The sequence below is a fragment of the Lissotriton helveticus genome, chromosome 7, assembly GCF_964261635.1.
Source record: "Lissotriton helveticus chromosome 7, aLisHel1.1, whole genome shotgun sequence".
Lineage (NCBI taxonomy): Eukaryota > Metazoa > Chordata > Amphibia > Caudata > Salamandridae > Lissotriton > Lissotriton helveticus.
This window is the reverse complement of record NC_136068.1, coordinates 1,046,183,201-1,046,204,942: the sequence shown is the minus strand read 5'-3', so window position 1 is coordinate 1,046,204,942 and position 21,742 is coordinate 1,046,183,201. Positions and strand designations below refer to the sequence as shown.

At 48.1% G+C, this 21,742-nt stretch overlaps 1 protein-coding gene across 2 annotated transcripts in view; it reads left to right on the top strand.

Moving 5' to 3' along the window:
- The window catches only part of LOC144769708 (uncharacterized), a 687,018-nt gene that overhangs the window by 283,596 nt on the left and 381,680 nt on the right, over positions 1-21,742 (top strand). Inside the window, exon 1 of one of the 2 annotated variants that reach the window (XM_078653890.1) lies at positions 8,603-8,813. The exons of the other annotated variant lie outside the window; for it this stretch is intronic. Coding sequence (XP_078510016.1) covers positions 8,747-8,813 — 67 coding nt within the window. The 5' untranslated portion in view covers positions 8,603-8,746. Of the gene's footprint in view, positions 1-8,602; positions 8,814-21,742 lie in introns of those variants that run through there. 2 annotated transcript variants of the gene reach the window in all.

Below are 21,742 nucleotides of genomic sequence, written 5' to 3'. Positions count from 1 at the left end.
CCCCTTCCAAGTGACACGCTTCTCGCTCCTGCCTTCCAGCTGTCTAGCCCTCCCCCTCTCACTACTTAATGGTGGCTGCTACACCTGGAAAGGAGAAACTTCACTGACCTTGTCAGTAAGCTACTCCCCCTCCTGCGCAGCTCCACCTGGGAGCTGCTGCCCTGTGCAGGCTTTCTGACCCTCTCTGGTTGCTTGTTCGAGGCCCTCATCCACCCCCAGGCTCCCACCTGCACCTCATCCCTGGTGGGCTAGTGGGGAGCATTTGTGCTCTGCTGCTGATCTGCTTTCTGTCCTTTTGCTTTCGGCCTCTTTGCCCTCTTTACTGCTTTTTTTCTGTCTTCGCTCTTTTTTTGTTGTTTTTTCACTTTTCACTTCTCTCTTAGCGCCGTGCCCCTGTCGCTGCTTGTCCCCCGTGGCCCCACCCCCTTCCTATCGCCGTGTTTCCTGCTTCCCACCTCCCAGCTATCCAGTCGTCGTCCCCCACTCACTACTTAATGGTGCCCACTGCGCGGCTGCATAGCGGGCGGACCAAAGGCAAGCCCTTCCGCGCCTGGACCACGCCCAGCGCCATGGACCCTGGTTCTCAGACCTTCCAACGATACGACTTCAACACCCTCCTTGCCCTCAACACCAGATGCCATGCCATCTGTCACCTCACATCGCCGAGCGACACCTAAGACCTTTCTCCTACCAAAACTGCAACTGCACCCTCACCCACCTCCACACTCCAGCTCCGCCCGCCGCCCGGCTGTTCCACACCACACCTGACCGGCTCAGCTGCATCCTCCTAAACATGCGCTCCCTTCACAGACATGCCACAGAAATCTGGGACCTCCTAGACTCCGTCTCCTCCAACATCGCCATCCTCATGGAAACCTGGACAAACCCTGTCTCAGGCCCGGACATCACCATCCCCATTCCCGACAGATACAAGATCACCCGCAAGGACCGCACAGACTGACCCGGAGGAGGCATTGCCATCGCTCACAAGAACTCCCTCCGCCTGACCACTCACTTGGACGACCCCACGGCAACTATGGAACATCTCCACTTGCAGGTCCAGACCAACACCACCCTCCGCGGCACCCTTGTCTACACACCTCCTGGCCCCCGCCTGCATTTCACCGACGCCATCATTGACTTTGTTCCAACCCAGGCGCTCGCATCCACCGATTAAATCCTACTTGGCGATCTCAACTTCCACCTGGACAACCCCAGCGACCAGAACACAGACAGCATCCCTTCTGGAGTACCTCACTAACATCCAACTCAAGAAGCTAGTCAACTCTCTGACCCACGCAGCAGGACACACTCTCGACCCAGTCTTTTTCGCCAGTCCCCACAACCACACCTCTGAACTCTTCTGCTCTGGACCGACCACCACTGCGTCCACTGTGCCTTTACCAAACCCATCACATACCAATGCACCCCCCCGCTACAACTGGAGCAAGGTCACTGAAGAACATCTCACCATCTCCATCAGCACTAACATACCACCGACATCCACAGACGTCAATACCTTGCATGCAACCTCTACAGATGGATCTCCAACTGCTCTGATGCACTGGTAGCCCACGCAGCCTTCAAAGCTACCGCCTCCGCACACCATACCCTCCTCAAAACGCAAAGAAAACGACCCTTTTAGTCAGAATCAACACCAACGCAACACAACAGCAAAAAACTCTTCACCATCATCAAGGAGTTTGCAAAACCACACAGCGAGACCACAGCAGTCCCACGCTCCCAAGACCTCTGCAACAAACTCTGCACCTACTTTCACCACAAGATCAAGCAAATCTACAACAGCTTGGACACCCAATACCCGCCCATCACTCCCGCCACCACCTCACGAGAGGACGCCGCCCCCAACAGAACTTCAGACCCTTCTCCCTGCTCCCTTTCTATCCTACCCAAGGTCATCGAGAAGGCAATCAACGCCCAACTCTCAAAGTTCATCAAAGCCAACCACATCCTGGAGTCCTCTAAATCTGGATTCCGAAGCAACCACAGCACCGAGACTGCCCTCCTCTCCGCCACCGTCAGCATCCGTTCCCTCCTCGACCAGGGAGAAACAGCAGCCCTCATCCTCATCGACCTCTCTGTAGCCTTCGATACCGTCTCTCACCACACCCTAATCACGAGATTCCATGAAGCCGGCATCCATGACAAATCCCTGGACTGGATCTGTTCCTTCCTCACCGGTAGACCAGAGTGAGTCAGACTTCCCCCATTCCTCTCGGAACCCACAGAGATCAGCTGCGCAGTGCCTATGGGCTTCTCCCTGAGCACCATTCTTTTCAACATCTACGTAGCCCCACTCGCGGCCATGGTCAGGAGCAATAGACTCAACATTATTTCTTACGCCGATGACACCCAGCTAATTCTTTCCTTCGCCAACAAGTCCACCACCACCAGAAACAACTTTCATAACGGGATGAAGGCCGTTGCCTCCTGGATGAAAGACAGCTGCCTCAAGCTCAACAAGACAAGACCGAAGTTCTCATCCTGGGGCCCAACATCTCTGCTTGGGAGGACATGAGGGGGGGGGGGCACCGAGCTAGGACCTCACCACACCCACTGACCACGCACGAAACCTCAGAATCATACTGAAGTCCTCGCTCACCATGAACCAACAGATCAACGCCGTCACCTCATCATGCTTCAACACTCTTCGCCTGCTTAGGAAAACCTCAGATGGATCCCCACGGAGGCCAAAAAGACGGTCACCCACGCACTCATTAGCAGCAGACTCAACTACAGCAACTTACTCTATGCAGGGACCACCCAGAAACTCCTCAAAAAACTTCAGATTGTGCAGAACTCTGCAGCCAGATTGGTCCTCAGCCACATCACAGAACACCTACAAGAACTCCACTGGCTCCCAGTCAACAAAAGAATCACCTTCAAGCCCTTCACACATGCCTACAAAGTCCTCCACGATGCTGGACCTGCATATCTGAACCACCTGCTCTCATTTCAATCACCCACCAGTCACCTCTGATCTGCCCAACTGGCCCTTGCCACCGTCTGTCGGATCCGCAAGACCAGGACCAGAGGAAGATCCTTCTCCTACCTTGCAGCCAAATCCTGGAATGCCATGCCTCTTCACCTCAGGCTCTCACCGTCTGACGCAATTCAGGAAGAATCTCAAGACCTGGCTCTTTGAATGAACCACAGTGCCCAGTCAAACCTGCAAACCCCCTCCAGCGCCTTGACCCTCATGGGTGACTAGACGCGCTCAATTGATGGATTGGGATGTTGATGCCTGCTCGGATAGTGCTAGAATATAGACATTATTGAGAGTGTTATTATATAGTGCGTATCGCGTTTTATGTGTGGGTGTATAAATATTACTTTTTATAAAAGCGAATATTTGGCCGAGCATTCATTTATTGAAGTTACTGAATATATGTTGTGTTATGAGCCTGTGTAGTCCTTGCATCTATCTCCTCCCCGAGAAGCCTTGGACTGCCTGACTTGCACTACCGCTGAGCGCTAAGTGCTGTAGGGGTACCTGACCCGGTTGTTCAAAGTTCATAGTAAGCTGGGCCCTGGGCCATCAGGGGTGAATGCCCAAGGGTGAATGCCTCAGCAACTCCTGCTTGCACTGTAGAACTCTGAAATGGGTTCTGACACGTGATGACTTGTTGTGTCCCTGAAGTCATCAGTGACCAAATATCCAGTTTCAGTTATATGTAAGACTTATTGCCATAGCCAGTGCTTGTTCCATAAGCACTCCAAGTGTCCTGAAACGCAGAGCATTCATAGTTCTTGTTAGAAATGGGGGTCTCTAGTTGGCAGGGGTAGGTGCCACTGTCCAAATAGGGACCCTTGCTTCTAGTCAGGGTAAGGAGGAAACCCTCTGAGATAACCCCTGCTCACCCTCTAGGTAGCTTGGCACGAGCAGTCTAGGCTAACCAGAGGCAATGTGTAAAGTATTTGTACCAACACTCACAGTAACACAGTGAAAACACCACAAACTGACTCCACAACAGTTTTGGAAAATAAAGGTATTTAATCTAAACTACACAAGACCAAAACAACAAAAATCCAACATACACAGTTCAAGAATATGGTTTCAAAAGAGTTCTTAAGGTTGCGATAAAGTTCTTCAGGTTGCGATAAAATAATCCACAGTTACATGAAAAGTTCACAGTTGCGTCACGTTTAGCTCACAGTACCTTTAGTTGCGACAAAGTTCCAAAAGCAGAAGCTGGTGCGGTGGAAAACAAGCCATGGATTGCTCCTGAGAACCTGGGGAGGCGTTTGCGACAGCCCCGCTGCAGCAGCAGGCGTGTTGCGACGAATCGGTCTGTATAGGGAGGAAGGCCACTTGTATGGATTCCGGTGCGTAGGTTCCGTAGGAAGTTTGCTCTCGCAAAGGCACGATGCGACGATCTTTGGAGTTGTGACGTTCTCCGGGGCGACGATGCGCGGACCAGCGGTGATCTTCTCTCTCGCAGCTCCTCGATGCGTTGGCTTCGGCGATGACTCTCGCAGCGACGTGATGCAGTCTGCAAGAAGGCGGTGCGGCAATCTCACCCAGCGACGACAGGCTCTGCGATGACACTCGCAGCGATGTTAGGCTTCCCGCACCGATCGGGTGCACCCCGCAAACGAAGGATGCGACGGCTCTGACAGCGGCAACAGGCGCTGCGACGATCTCGACCTTCGTAGCGACGGGAATCTTCTCGCACTGTCGGGGATGCGCTCCGCAGCGAGCGATGCGATAACTTTTCTTTAGCAAAGTCTCTCAACGTTAGTTTCCAGCTTCCCAACACAGGTACAACTTCCAGAGGCACCACACATGGGCCAAGCACTCCAGGAAGGACAGAACTCTCTCAGTAGAGCTCAGGGGAAGCTGGGGGGGAGGTCCTTTTGTTCCTGGGACTTCAGAAAAGGGAGCCGGCTCTTCTCAGGCTCTTGAAAATTCCTTCAAGCAAGGGGACACAGCACAAAGCAAAGTCCTTCCCCTCTCCTTGGTAGCAAAGCAACAGCAGGGCAATCCAGCGGAGCAACAGCTGGACAATCTTCCTTCTTCAGTTTCAGCTTTCTCCTTGGCAGAGGTTCCTTCTTGATTCCAGGATGATCTAATTTTCTGTTGCCAGGGGTCCTGTACTTATACCCCTAAAAGTCTTTGTTCTCTTTGTGCAAGTGGGCCCTGAGCCCGGTCTGAACCAGTTCTGGGTGTTTCTTGAGCACTTTGTTTTCCTGGCCTCTCCCTTCCTTTCAGAGAGAGGGGCAGGGTCGTCAGCCACCCAGCAGGAGGTGGAGCCAGCATTGTGGAGGGAAAGCACAGCCCTGGAGCACTTTGTTGACATGATTCCTTCTCTCCTTTCACAGTGCTGGGCAGAGACATCAGACGCACCACAGGGGGTGGAGCCAGCACTGTGGGTGGGCGGGCACAGTCCTATTCAGGCCCAGGTGCTAACTTCTCCCACCACTCAAGTTGCAAATGCAGTCATTCAGCCTAGGGCTGACTCAGCCAGCCTCCTGGGGAATCCCCAGCCCCTGTCACTCTCAAACCAGACAGTCAATCCACAAACAGGCCAAGGCACACAGAAAGGTCAGACAAGAGAACAGCAACTTTCTAAAAGTGCTATTCTCAAACACAGGAGTTAAAAACCACCTTTCTTAAAAGATGTGTTATCAAATTCTGAGTTCAGGGATACCAGACTTTTATGTCGTATCTTGTTCCTATGGGAAGAAATGCTGGTAGCCACTGTAGCCAGCATCCCCATGATAGCCTATGGGGCAAGATAGCCTTGCAGCAGTGAAAAACGAAAATGGCTGTAATTCACCACCAGAGCATGTCACCTGCACCAGTACATGCTCTACCTTTCACATACACTGCACCCTGCCCAGGGGGGTACCTTGGGCCTTCCATAGGGGTGACCAATGTGCACAAAAAGGGAAGGGTTAGGCCTGGTCAGTGGGGACACTGACCAGTAGGACATGGCAGTTTACAGACTGCACACAGGCACTGCAGTGGCAGGCCTGAGACACCATTTTAGGGCTACTCATGTGGGTGGCGCAATCAGTGCTGCAGGCCCACTAGTAGCATTTGTCATCACCAGCCCTGGCACACCCAGTGCACTTTACTAGGGACTTCATGGTGATACAAATATGCCAATCATGTATATCCAATTACAATACAATTTACACAGAGAGCATATGCACTTTAGCACTGATCAGCAGTGGTAAAGTGCGCAGAGTCCTATTGCCAACAGCCACGGGTCAGGATAAATAAGGGAGGAAGAAGCAAAAAAGAGGATGACCCTGCAAGAAGGGCCAGTTCCAACTGTTCTACTGAAGTAATTTTTCATAAAGAGCAAGCATTGGCAATGGGAAAGCACAGGGACAGTGGAGGGTGGGAGGAAGGCTTGGTGATGGCAAATGGACAGGTGGGCAGGAGGAGTGCCTGGGGAAGCAAGCCAATAGGCGGGACGGGCCAATTGCGGACAGGCAGAAGAAAATGGCGATGGGAATGCAACCTGATAACATCTTGCTGGGGTAGCAGGCTGACAACAGAGGGCAGGCAGGAGGGACGGAAAAGAAAGCCACAATCGAGGGCAGGCCGTAGATACTGGAGCAGCAAGCTGACAACGGATGCTGGCGAAGTAAGCTGACAGGATGGGCTGGGGCAGCATGCTGACAGCAGATGAAGGGCGGCGTGCTAACAGAGGTCGGGCAGGAGGGACAGCAAACTGAAATGCGAGGGTGGGAGGATGGAGAAACACATGGACAATGAAGGGTTGGTCGGGCTGGGGAAGCAAATGGACAAGGAGGTGGTGGGGAAGCATGAACTGCTAGGGACCTGCAATAGGGAGGAGGCAAGAACAGCAACTGGGAGAGGGCGTGAAAGAACACGGTGTGGGAAGAAGTACGTGAAGGAGGCAGCTGCAGAACACATGCACTCTCATCGAGTGCTACAACACAAAGAAGAAAAACAAATAGCGTCTGAAAAATGAGCCGTGGACGGACACATGTAATGCTCCCATGGTTCAGGAAAAGGACAAACACGAGAAGAGAAAAGAAAGCATGTCGAAGCTGACAAATAAGAAGCAAGCAAAGCAGAGTGGAAGTGATGCCAACTTATGGTACGCTCCATGTCCACTGTAAGCTAAAGTGTTTTGCAACAGACAGCGCACCGAGACCTAAAATGACCCCAGTGTACCAGGCGTTCCTGCCCAAGCTGTCAGAACTGCATCCAGTCATAACCTGCTTCCCAGACGAAAGCCTGCCAGACCTTCATCTAATCGAAGCCGAGAAAACGTGAGCCGATCAAAGCCTGCAGTGTCCCAAGGGAGCAAATGAAACCCCAAATCTAGCAATATATGAATAGCCCGAGCCTCCGCTGATCATGTGATGCAGATGTATGTGAAAAACTCGGAAGAGGGAGGGACGCTCTCTTGAATTAGGTGCTCTACTTGGCATCCGCGTCTCTCACATCACAAGCAACCTCTCTTCTTGAGAAAGAGCTTTTGCACCATGGCAGCGACGCAGCTCCCGCGCTGGAGGGCAGCCCGCCTCATGCCTATAGTATCAACATCCTCCAGGGCTCCTGTGTGTACCAAACCCCGTGCTCCGCACTTCGTGTGGGCATGCTACAGCCCCCGCGTGCCTTTCATTTGCCGATGCCTGGGATGTGTGGGCGCGAGCACCCCTGTGTTATCAGAGCCAGTAGTTGCGCTCCTCACCAGCCCACCAGACTGTGAAGCGCGTCTTTGGGATACGACTTCAGGTCAGGGTCAGCCCCCATGGATCTTCAGCTACACTCCCGTGCAGCAAACTGCACAGAAATGAAATGAAATGAAATGAAAAAGGGATTTATAGAGCGCTCTGTGGCCAAGCGGCTTCCTGGCGCTGGGGAACACATCAACATCTGCCTAACAGATAGGAGGAGGAATTAGTCCGGGAAAGCCTGAAGGAAGAGAAAAGTTTTGAGGGCTTTCCGAAAGTGAGAAAAGATGGGGATGGAACGGATAGAGAGGGGGAGGGAGTTCCAGATCTGCGGCGCGCGCACAGAGAAGCGGGTGCCCCCTGTGCGAGACTTTCGGAAGCGGGGAACGTGAAGGAGAGAGAGGGAAGAGGAACGGAGGGAACGGGAAGGGGCATGAGAGGAGATGAGGGAGTTGATGAAGAAAGGAGCGGAACGGGCTTGCGCCCGAAAGGCCAGGCAAGCAAGTTTAAACTGGGACCTGTACTGAACAGGGAGCCAGTGAAGGGTTTTAAGGGCGGGAGTGATATGGGAGAACTTGGGAAGACGAAGGACAAGACGGGCCGCCTGGTTCTGGATGGCCTGGAGACGACGAGTCTCGTAGGCAGGGATGCCTACAAACAGGCCATTGCCATAATCCAGGCGGGATGTAATGAGGGCAGTGATGATAACTTTGAGTGCATCAACAGAAAAAAACCGGGAGATCTTGCGGATAAGACGAAGGGAAAGAAAACAAGAGGATACAACAGAACACAGCCAAGTGTTTGCAATAGCCACTTCTTTTCGAAATACCTCCCTTTGAATTGCGCTGCTCCCGCTCCCTCTGGGGGCGGTCAATGTGTCGGTTCTCGAGCCCCAGCTTTCTCAAGAGTCCTGGGACAGACCAGCCATCTTGCGGCTGCCGCCTTTAGCGGACGCCAAGGAATCCGACATTATTACCAGCGCACAGGGGAATCTGGAGAGTCCCAACACCAACTCCAGATAGTGGATCTACGCAGCGACACGCTGAGCACCCCCTGTGAGGAGATGAGGGGCGCCATGGCACGCGCAGAGGTCGGAAACGACGCCTTTCTGGAAGACCCGACTGTAAATGGTGAGGGTCCTCACAGCGATACACGATTCTCTCACGCTTTCTTTGCTAGAACTACATTTTAAATCACAGGTTGATTAAATAAGTGTTATAATAAACTTCTTAGTTGTCATTTAATTTTAAAACTGCTCTCAATAGACAGACTAAAAATTAAGCCTATAGTAAAAATAAAGCCCTAGATAGATGCTCTGAAGAAAGTACACCGAGCAGTGTGGCGCCCTCCTCTGGCGACTTTTCTCTGTCATTGAGGCTGTCGGTGGATACTGTAGTGGGCAGGGCTCATGGTTAGAACGTAAGAAATTAGAAGTAATAGACTTTCGAAAATTCATATAAATAAATCATGCAATCATTACACAGTGTAATGATTGTGTGATTGAATTGAGCTTGAAAGAGAATGACGTTTGCTGAGAGTGTTCCCGAGAGAAGTTTGTATGGGTGAAAGGATGTTCAAAAAGAGAGTTTGTGGGTAAAGGGAGCTTGATTGTTGTTGTTCAAAACTTTTAAATTAAATGTACTTTGGTGTTGGTGATTTATTCATGTAAAATTTTGGGGAAAAAGCCTTGATTAACTCTAACGGAAAAAGAGGTTCATGGTGACATTATTTCAATTTGATGCACCAAGTGGAAGGTAAGAGTGGTACATAAGCAGTGGCATCGTGTTGTTATTTATTGTAATTGGGCTCAGCCGTGCTCATTTAGAGCCAAAAGCCCCTATGTTTTTTGTGTTAAAAACACCTAAGGTAAAAATCTGTGCTTAGCATAGTGTGCCCCCCCCCCCCGACTTGTATTTTGCTGTTTCTGTCATTGCATCCAGATATATGATACAACAAGTAACATTATACATGCAACAAGTCAGGACTATTGGCTTTGTCAATGGTTTTTAGTTACATAAGATAAATAAGCAGCAACTATGGCTTGTTGTATATATCATTAAAAAACTCTTCCACTTAAAGCCTTGGTAACACCACGACGATGTTGCTGTTCTTGAGTTTCAAAAAGAGAATGGAAATCCAGAGAAAAATATGACTGTTTTGAAAGGATTTACCTTCCCCTACAACGCTGGCATGACTTCATGCCGTAACTTCTCCACTAGTGGGAAGTGAGCAGAGTGAGCATGCGCACATTGATGTGCTGCTGTCACTGCACTCCGGGAAAAAACGGACTACCTTTGCCAGGGCACAAAACACAGCCTAATAGAGACCAGTTTCGAGGCCCCCTTTAAAACAAGCATTGACATAGCTAATAGGTCTCACTTTTGGGACCTTATAAGTGTTTAGCCATGCAGCCGTTGTTGTTCCAGCAAGGATATTGTGCTGCATAACTAAATATTTATAAGGTCCCCAGAGCGAGATCTTTTGGCTATGCCAATGCTTGTTAGAAACAAGTCGTTGCCAATGCCATCTTCTTTAGCCTTCCTGGCGAAGACGAGTACCCTGCTGCTCTCATTTGTTTGTGATCTGTCTCATTAAAGCCTATTGATTGTCACTGCTTAGGTGCTGATGTCGAACCGCTAATGTACGATCGGGCCCGGGAGCTGAGATAAATGGTAGCCCACACAGCTAACAATTATTGACAGCTCCCGTGGCCACACATGGAGGTGATGTGGTCAGGGTCAGGCACTGAAATGAAAAACCTTAAAGCAGGCTTAAACCTGGGAGCGTTTTAAAAGGATTGCTTCAGTAATAGGATTTGGCAAGTCAGGTCTAAACTCCTCAGTGTTTCTGCTTAATGTGGAGCCATTATTTTGGGTGAAAACAGGGAGTTAGTAACATTCGAGTAAAGGCAAAGAAATCTACCTTTGATTGGAGACTTTGAAAAGCAGCAGCGCATGAAAAGGAAGACGGTTGTAAATGAAAACTGTGTAAAGTATTGGTAACTGCTTTTTCTTCAATATCCTGCTAAGGAAATGTGCTGAAGGTAGGAAAAATGAGTTAAAAACATAAAAATTCTCAGAACAATCACCCCCTTCAATAAATGAATAAACAGGAGACTACGTGGTTACATTTTTCGTTGTCTTATGCAAATGTACCGCCTCAAATTATGAACGTTTCGAAGGAGGAAACACATTTGAACAAAAAGAAATAACACAGAATAAGGCACAATTAGTATTTCAATGCAAACCTCAGACTAAGCATTTTACGTTCTGGGCAACAACGACAAGTGGTGCGCGCGCAGCAGCGTCAAAAGTGAAAGAGATCGTGCTGCAGATGGCGCCTCATTGGGCGCTGAAAGCTGGCGGCTGCGCGCGTGCACACACGCGTAACCGCAAGCGCTAGGCCAGCAAAAGCTGTGGTAGCACTTATAAAAGCCCTGTTACTAAATGTCTCGCAGGGCAGCGCAAGCGCTGGCTCAGGCGAGACCTAAAAACTGCCGGTGGTCAGCATCGGCGAGACCCGGCCCACTTCAATCCCTGAACATACTTCACAATACATTAAAGATCGATGCACTCCAAACATGATTAGTTAGCGCCGACTTCCGTAGTCGCCTTCAGTATAGTGCCAGCCATTACCGACTCCGGCACTGCTCTCCCGTGACCTAATATGTATTCAGAGCAGTCTGCACGTAACTTCTTGTGGATATTGATTAGTGTGTGTAAGACTTTTAATTTATTTTCTGTGTCACGGAGTGATTCCTTCCTTATGAAACTCATTGACATACTATGTTTGACCAGCAATAACGCCAGCCTCGGAAACTTGTTACTGAGCTTGCAGATGTTTTTGAAACTGAACTGGCTCAAAAGGCACCTGCGCCCCTAATATCAGCCCTATTTGGTTAAGCTCTTTGCGCTCAAAAGCAGCAAAAGTAGAACATAGCCATGTGAAATGGAAAAAAAGCATCCGCACATGAACAGTTTGGACATCTGGGAGAGAAACTTGGGCTCTAGTTAGTTATTTAGATTGAGTTTATATAGTAAGTGCTTACATATTTTTATATCGTACTAAACAACGCATTCTTATTTTTAGTGCAAGATTCACTCTGCTGATCAACTGATAACTCTACTCCCAGATCTTGCTTCCATTTTGTCTTATCAAGCATATGGATTCTTTTATGCTCCCCTACTGTAATGAATCGATGTTAGCAATACACTGCCTTGCACCCCCTGCTGCTATAAAATAGGAAAGTATCACACAGTTCTTCACTCCTGTGTGCCTAAAGACAGTCTTGCTCAATCTGCCACCCTTAGCTGTGCATAAGCTGGACCACCTCATGCCATGATCAAATCCACTTTCTGGGTTCGTTTATTATCTGTAATTAGATCCTCAGATTTTAGTATGTCACCTTTCGGTTATTTAATATGTTGTTGATCGTATCATATGCTATGAGGACACAGTGGTGTACTGTGTATCAAGATTCGGAGTAGATGGTCTGTATATCTTCAAAAGCTCAGAACATCATATGCCACATCTGAAGGGTACAGCCCATAGACATATCCCTTCACCTGTTGAGCAAATCTAGAAATGCAAGGATGTTGAACATTGGTACTGGCGCAAATTGAGCTTTCTTCGGTGTAACATGGGAGTTAGTGATGTTGTTGGCATCCCAGTGTACAGCTGAGCTGCTTGGAAACATTAAAACCAGTGGGCCTGGATGGGGTGACATGTTAACCCTTGAGAGTTTGCCTCCCAATGCTAGTCTGGAAAACAGTTTCTTGTGTCAATCAAAAATGCTCTTGGTGGAATCATGCATAAATAATTATGGGGATGATAATAATTTAGTCAATGTTGCCTACCTGACAAAGAGATTTAAAGGGTGTGCCATCTCTCAATTTTTGATCCAGTGCCCATATGTTTGAGGTCTTATTTCAAATTAGCTTCAGGTATTTTACACATGTAAATAAGAAGGTATCTAATGGAGCTGGGGGCCTGTTGAAATGGGAGACCAGCTATGTCACCATGAGCCAGATTCATGAAGGTACCAATCTGCGATTAGCAAATTGCGAAAATTTGCGAATCGCAGTTTGATAATCGCAGAATGCAATTCATGTACAAATGCGAGCAAAAAATGCGATTCGCAAAAGATCGCAATTGCCGATTGCGATCTTGCCGCAATCGCAAAATAATCGCAGAATCGGTAATTTTTGATGTTGAAATTGCGATATCGCTATTTGCGATCTCGCTAACTGCGAGATCGCAAAAACGGGAAGTCGCATTTCGAGCCCACTGATGACATCACAACCAGGAAGTAGGCTCACCACACCCACAAACAGAACACAGAGCCAGGGAGTGGCAGCAGGAAACTGAGGAGCACCAAAACCAACACTGTGCAGCACCCCAGCCAGAAAAAGTTTGCCAAGATGTCCCAGGATGCAGCAGGGAGCAGTGGGCAGGAGAGAAAGAGGAAAATTAAGTTTTCCGAATTAGAACTGGAGCACCTAATTGAGGGGGTCTGCAAGGATTATGCCCGGCTTTTTGGAAAAGACTCCCGGAGGGTGCCAGAGGCAGAGAAGCGCAGGATCTGGCAGCGCATCCGCGCGAAGGTCAATTCTGTTGGTGTGACCCAGCGCACAATTGACTAACTAAAAAAGCGCTGGTACGACCTGAGAGGTCGTTCTAAGGAGCGGATTGCTGAGAGGCTTGGGGAGCGACTGGCCACCGGTGGAGGGGATCCTGTAGCCACACCGAACACCCCATTGGAGGACCTGATTGAGGACACCATTGCGCCTGAAGCCTGCGTGGGGGTCCTTCAGCTGGACTCATCTCGACCCAGCCAACAACCTGAAGGTAAGTGCCATGCGACTGCGACCCAGTCCCCCAACAATGCCCTTAAGTCCTGAGCTAGCAACATGACATCCCCAACAATGCAGCCCATGCTCACCAAAAAAGCCCCATTGCATTGTGGAAATTGTAGTGTAATCATGTACCCGCAGTTACCCCAACACTGCCAGAGCAGTCAATGCAAAGTAAATCCAAAAGCCAGTCAGGGAAAGCAAGGCTGCATGCATGTATCAACATTGCATGCGCAAGATACATGACTTTAATCATGCACCCTTTCACATTACAGGTGCAGGTGAGCAAGCCAGCACAGACAGCGAGGCGCTGCGCATCACTGAGAGCCAGGAGGACACTGAGGGTGAGGGCCAGTCCTCCCAACTACCCGGCCCATCACAGCCACCAGCAGTGCTCCCACCACCACCACCACCACCACCCCGTGCGGACAGGGCCACCCCTGCAGCCACAGCCGTGCAGCCAAGACCCCAGCAAACAGCCACAGCAGTAGTACAGGCTCCACCACCACCACCCCGGAGGCAGACGAGGCGCACAGCTGGTGCCAGATCACACACCAGCGCACTGAGGTGCCAGGAGCGCCAGGGCCCAGCAGGCACCGGCAGGGCACTTGAAACACCAGATCCAGGCCTGGTCATCGAACGCCGCATGCTGGCGGTGCATCGCACACAGGCGCGTCACATGGCAGCAATGCTCACACAGATGCAGGCGAACGGCCAACACATAGCCCAGATGACCGCTGCAGTCCGTGAAAACAACCAGCTGCTTGTAGCCCAGCAGGACATGACCCGCCGACGCCACCGCCAACTACTGTCCCGCCTATCGGCCTACACTAGGTCCAATCATGTAGTAGGTAATGCTACATCACAGCTGGCACGAAGGTCACTCGCCATGCAGGCCCAGATGGTGCAGTGTTGCCAGGATGTGGCGAGGTCACTAGACCTACTCACCGCAGCAGTGCTCGGCCGCCAGGCCACTGCCCATGAAGAAGCAGAGGGGGCTGCCGACGCAAGTGAGGCTGCGTCAACCAACAGCAGTGCATCCTTGCCAACGATGCCTGCACGTCGCCGCAGCAGCAGGGTAGCATCAGCAACTGGGGCCAACACCGTCCCTCAGGATGCAGAGAGACGACTTGGGGCGTCTCGTCGTCACCGACCGTAAGGACTCACACACTCTGAGGGAGGCCATGCAGTCAACCCCTGCTAACCCCCTACCCCAGCATGGGGAGGTATGGAGCAATACTCTCTCCATCAGACAGTTCAATGATTAAAGGCCAATTTATTGTGCATAAACAATAAAGAATAATGGTCAAAGATGATTCACACTCATGTCATTATTACATTAGTCATGCATGGGTGCAGTGTTGTGATAGGGGAATGGGTGCACTAGAAACAGTTAATAGTGATGTGGTTGCGGCGCCTGTGTCCCTCAGCAGGATCTTCTCCGCGTGCATGACGTACATGTGGAGGCGGCCGGTTGTCACCTTCAGACTCACTGCCAGATATCTCCACTGGTATCCTGCGCTTGGTAGCAATGTTGTGGAGTATTGCACACACGGCCACGATGCGGCAGCAGACCTCAGGTGTGTATTTGATGGCCCCACCAGTATTGTGCAGTATGCGGAAACGGCTCTTCAATAGGCCAAATGTCCTCTCTATGCAATTTCTTGTCCGTATGTGTGCAGCATTGTAACGCCGTTGCTGTGGTGTGGCAGGGTTGAGGTATGGGGTGAGGAGGTACTCACGTACACCGTAGGCGCTGTCACCTGCGGGTAATGAGCAGAGTGTGAGTGCCTATTCTGCACAGATACATGCTCAAAGTGTAGTATTTGGGGACATGTGTACTTACCCAGTAGGTGTCCTTCGCCAAAGTCTCCCCTTGCCAGTCGTGTGTGAATGCCGCAGTGCCGGAAGATGAAGGAGTCATGTGTGCTGCCCGGATATTGTGCCACTATGTCCGTGATGTAATTCTTTGCGTTGCACACCATCTGGATATTGAGGGAGTGGTAGGACTTGCGGTTGCGGTACATGTATTCCGTTTGTGCTGGTGGGCAGATGTGGATATGGGTACAGTCAATGCATCCAATAACATGCGTAAAATGTGCAATGTTGTAGAATTTGAGCTTGGTGTCATTTAGGTCCTGTTGGGTGGTGGGGAATGAAATGTAGTGGTGTAGCTGGGTCAGCATTGCATCCAGGAAACTCCTTAGGCAGCGGGACATGGTGGGCTGGGATATACCCCCAGCGACAGCAACTATCCCCTGGAAGCTTCCGGAGGCCAGTAGGTGCAGGCTGCACAATACCTGTACATGGGTGGGAACGGCATTGGTTCTCCTTGTTGGATGCTGCAGCAGGGGTCTAGGTCCTGGATCAGCTTGATGATCATTGGGCCACTTAGGCGGTACTTGGCATAGATTTGCTCCCTGGTTTGGCCCAGAAGGGTGACCCGCTGCCGGAATATCCGCTCCTGGATCCTACGCCTGTTCTGTGCTGCTCGCTGCAGCCTACGCTGCCTGACCACCATGTAGAGTCCTGGCATTGTGAGAGTCCTCAGTCTCCAGCTGCATGTCCTTTAGTGTGTTTGTTCAGGCCAGCACCTGTATGCAGTTAACATTAATCAACTTTTTTTTTTCTTTGCTGGTTACCACCTGGTTTGGGTTCTCCTGAAATTGCGTGTCGCTATTTGCGATTTTCGTGTTTTTCGCAATCTGCGATTTTTCATGATGGCAATAGCGAATATTTAGCGCTTTCGCTAATGATTTCGCAGAATCCTTGGATTCTCGCTATTTCTTGTTCGCAAATGGGCAGGTTTCAGGATTTTGCGAATTTATTAGCGAATTCGCTATTTTATATTAGCGCTTCCGCACTTTTGCGACTTTCAATTTCATGAATTGCTTTCCTCAATTTGCGGTCGCAATTGCTATTTCGCAGCAATTGCGATCGCAAATTAGCTTCATGAATCTATCTGCATGTCTCAACCCACCCAAAGGAGACACTTCCAATTTAAAACTATATTAAAACTTAGGTGCACACAGTTTATTGTAATAAAACAAATTAGTTGATTAAAAATTTAAAATAAACGTATGCAGTCTATAATACATTTCTCCAAATTTGGGCTGTACAAGAAATTCAAAAGCTCTAAAACTGTATATTTTTGGGATTTATTGAACAGCAGAGTTAAAAATCTGGACCGAAAAAAAGAACATGATTCAAATTCATTGTCACACATTGATAAAACTTACAGCCAGTTGCGTCAGATGTATCAGACCATCTCATGTTTACATTTTGGATACCCCAAGTTATCAAAATTCCCCAAACCTACGAACTTCTCGCTCTAAATAGGCGGCTAGATAATATTACATTAGACCACAGCAGAATTGGCAATAGTGTGAAAACTATCCATCTTGCTACAGCGGTTACAGTCATGTAAAAAACTGCTCTTTCATAAAAATGCTTTAAATATTTCTTCATTTTTGAGGCAGACTGGTTGTGCGGTGTATCACACAGATGAAACGTTTAACACGCCATTACGAAAACTTCTTTTTTATCGAATCGGAACAGATTCCCTGTATCTACATGCAGTTCTGAGCAAAGGAGGTTAAGAATGGTAGTGGATAACAGACTGAAGTGTGAAGATCTAATGAATAACCTAAATGTATCCTTCATAGTTAAATTAATTTAAGCCTAATTCTAATCTTGTTGGATCAACTGAGAGGTGCTTCCTCATCGATGGACATGCTTTCCAAAGAGTATCTTCCACCCTTTTTCTATTTTGGCTAGGTAGTATAAATTAGTAACTTCAAATCCATATAAACTGATGGCTAGAATCTTAAAGTCAATAATGGAGGGAAGAGGCATCGCACTATATATATATCAAGCAGCTTTAGTAAAAAATTGCAAGAAGCCAATCCCATCAGAGGTGGCCATTTCTTATTTCTCAATGTGTTGTGGTATTTTGATAAATAACACATAGGTACGTGAATGAATGAACCACATCTATTACTGTTTGTGAGACCACTTTTTTTTGCAGGGCTATTTAACTAAATCCTTTACAAAACTCATAACTTAAATTAAGTTTAATAACAGTTTATGTGATATGAAATAATCGTTAGTTGTCTCTGAAGACCAAAAGAGTCTTGTCTAGTAAGATAATCTCATTTGCATACCTAATTAGAGGCAACAGAGAACCACCTTGCATAGGAGGGAAACAACAAGATTTGAGTATTGTTTTAGGAAGTCAGACATTTACAGATAAAGTAGGAGCAAGGTAACTACACATTCTTGTTTCAGGGTCATTAATTGTGACAATTGTCTTAGCAAGCTCGTGATTAACACAGTTTATCAGAAGCATGCTAAATTCATTTTGATTACTTTTAGTCTATGAAACAGCTTTTCTCTTACGTTTGTGAAGTACATCCAGCTTTTGAGACAGGCCCAAAATCACGTATAGACTGTTTGAGCTGCATTTCTATCGGTATGTGATCACTCAGTGTATTTTCCACAATGAAGATCAGATATTTTATTTCATTGGTGAGGAACACCCTGTCACTAGTGCCATCTTTGTTTCCCATGAACCACGTGGGTAATGCCCACCCGATCCCATTGAGATCTGCCATTTAATAAGATTAGATTAGATTACTTTATTGTTTTATTATTTAAAATCTTACAATGTACAATTTCAAAACATACTTTTGGTATTTAAAACCGATAAAGGAAAATTTCATCATAAAATTTATTAAAGATCCTTAAAATACTTCATTTAAAACTTGGTCTACTAATTTTGTTTTTACTATTAATAGAAACTTCACAAAGGCAGCATTCATGCCTATATCATTTGATTGGAGACAACATTTCAAGGCTTTCCTACATGTCCGCATTCCGCGTATATTAAAAGGGACTTTAAGTAGTACTTTCCTTTCATTTTGTAGTCCCGGACAGATACAGAGCAAATATTCTCCTCTCCACAGTTACATAGTCTACATAAAGAAATCCTTTCAGTGGTTTTCCAAGGCTGGAGGTGGCAAGTTCCCGGTAGGATTTCAAATCTTGCTTTGAGAAGGATTTGTTTGTTTTTTCCTGACCATGGTGTTTCTAAGTAGTCTTGAACCTTCTTTGCTTTGTATCCATTTATTATTGTCCAGGCATGTTTTCTTTTTCTCAGGCTATCTTTATCATTTACAATTGATAATTGGTTTGTCGTTTTATTGATTATTTTCTTGAACGAAGCATTCATTATGGTATTTTCCCAAATTGGGGTTACCGCAAACTCTTCTATAGCTTCTTTAAGATAGATCGATGCTGCTGCCTTTGTGTTCCTACTTATCTCCTTCCATAGTAACTGCGAAATTAAATTATCTTGATCACTTTTGATCCAATTCCAGGTTTTAATGTAGTGTCCCTTCCTCGCATAATATTGATTAGTTAAACCAAACTCGAGTCTAATTTGGGCTGGCGAGGCCTTAACTGGGAGTTGAAATAGTAATTTATATGTTTTAGATAGAGCTTTATTTATTGTTTCCGTATCCTTCCCCATTAGTGACTCACTGCCGTATGTGATTGTTGGTAGCAATTTTACCCCTATAATCTATATCAGCGGCCCATATGTAAGGTTGCCCAGTGATTTTTGCAGGATTCTAAATGCAGCCGTTAGGGAGTTAGACTTCCTTTGTATGTCTCTCATTTGCGGTTGGTAACTACCCTTCTCATCGAACAATACTCCCAAATACTTATATACATCAACTTGCTCTAGTTGGGTGTTTTCCATATACCAATTACATTTTTGTCTTCATTTTTTATTTTTGGCGACTACCATGATCTTTGTTTTAGTTTCATTAATCACCATCCCATTTTCCCTCGCATAAGTAGATATTCCGGAGATGAACCGCTGCAGCCCGATTTTTGTTTGGCTTAGCAGGATGGCATCATCGGTATATATTAAGTTTGAAATATGCCTATCAACTAATTTCGGAGGGTGAGCATTTAGTTCGTCTAGAGTCCTTGAGTCCTTGTCAGATCTGCCAGGAATAAATTGAACAGAAGGGGGGGCCAGTACGCATCCTTGTTTTAACCCTTCGTTGGCTTGGATTTCCATCGACAGCGTCTGGCCATCCCCTATCCTTACCCTGACCCATGTTTTGCTATACAGGAGCTGAATCATTTTCAACAAGGCCCTGGGAATATTCATTTCCATAGTAAATTCCTGTGGACACAATCGAAAGCGGATTTAAAATCAACAAAACAAAGATACAATGGCTGCTTAAGTCTAATTGAGTTGTCTATTATTAGAGATAATGCCAGGATATTTGTTGTTGTCCCTAATCCTTTAATGAAGCCAGTCTGATTCAACGGCAGGATCTTACTTTCTATTGCCCAATCGTTCAGCTCGGTAAGCAGGATCCTAGCAAACAACTTGGCATCTGTGTTTTGCAGCGTGATGAGCCTATAACTTTCTGTCATCGCCCAGTTCCCTTTTTTGTAAATTGGCGTGATTAATGATCCTCGCCATGACTCCGGAATGACGCCTTTTTCGATAACTTCATTGAATACCTTTTCTAAATGCGCTGTGTAGGAAGGTGGGTACCTTACTATGGTTGCCCCCAACTTTTTGCCTGGTGTTTTGCTGGTTTTTGACTTAGTTGGCCTGGGATCCTGCTATCCAGGACCCCAGGCTTCCTGCTCTCTCTGTTAAAATGGACTCCATGTACCCTAGGTACATATCTAATTGGATACTGAGTCACCTTATCAGTCCCTGTATAGTATACCTTAGGTATCCAGGGCATAGGTGTACCCAGGGCCTACCAGGGGCTGAAGCATGTATTATGCCACCCCTGGCTGGCCATCCAAAACTGACACAACTGGCTGCACGACAGCTGGGGCAAGGTGGTGTAATCACCCTTTGCTTTAGATATAGTATACCTATATCTAACCCTAAAATGGACACATATATTCCTATCAGTCACTCCTATGGAAGGCCTTATCAATCCTGAAGGCAGAGTGCATGGAATTATGTGAGATGGTGCTCTGGCATGAGCTGAGCCCATTTGCAGCTTGCGGAACCAAGTCCAAATAGCTGTTCCATGATAACGCTATACCATATACTCTTAAGTGCATTATAATCCTCGCGGTTAAATGCTAACTTTGGCATAGCATTATCAAAACATGTCGAGTAAGGTGTCATACGAATTGGAATACTAACCCCTCGCCAATTCTGGCGACGGGGTTAGCATTCCACCCTTCTAGAGGGGCACGACATGTATGTAACTGTGAACCCCGGTTAAAGTCAGACATAGCCTCAGCTCCACAAAATGGATGCTGCCACCGAGACACAAGTCTGCCCTCCTGCTGCTGGGAGTCCTTCCAGCAACGGAGGCCTGGACAAAGGGTTTCCTGTCAGGGGCGGTGCCAGCACCATCCCAGACAGGATTTTGTGTATTCCAGGTAGGCAGGGCTGAAAGGAAGGTGACTGCAAGTGGGACCCCGGTGCTCACTGTGCATATGCCGGCTCAAACCAGTTCCTGGGGCACACCAGCCCCTGAGCTGGGGAGAGACCGGACAAAGGAGAGGGGTGTAACCACCCCCCTCCTAGTCCCACCCATAGGGCAGGACTTAGTCGCGTGCCAGCCCCTTTTCTTAGTATAAAGATAGGAGCAGGCCCCCTTCCCAAATTAGATAATCTTGAATCTGGAAACTACTTTCCACGAAAGGAACTCTTGACTCTTTTGAAGACTCTCCCTTGTGGCTAAGGAGTAGCCACCCTGCACCAGCAGGCACCATCGAAGCTCTTGCGGTTTGCTGAAGTCCATCCTCCGGATCAAGACTGCCCAGCTCGACGAGACCCGGTTTTCCCTCCATCTCTGACCTCTACCTACATCATCCAGCACAGCTGAGATTCGTGGGTGCGACGAGACCCGTGGGACCGGCCATCTTCAAGACCTGCACGACGCTTCACCAGCACGACCCCCGAGAGACCCTCGAGTAAGTGCATTGGGGTTTGAGAAGCCCTAACCCTAAGCAGCTCCAGCACCGAAGTCCAGCCTCCCAGCATCCACGAGATCTGCGTGGGGCCCTTATGCTTCTTTGCTGCTTGCCACGTTGTCCGGTCACTTGCCCGTTGGCTAGTGACCCTCTTGACGACGTACCACGACGTTTTCACCGCTGGCCTAGGTCCCCTAGACTGGCCCTTGCTTCTTGTCCAACACGCCATCTTGACT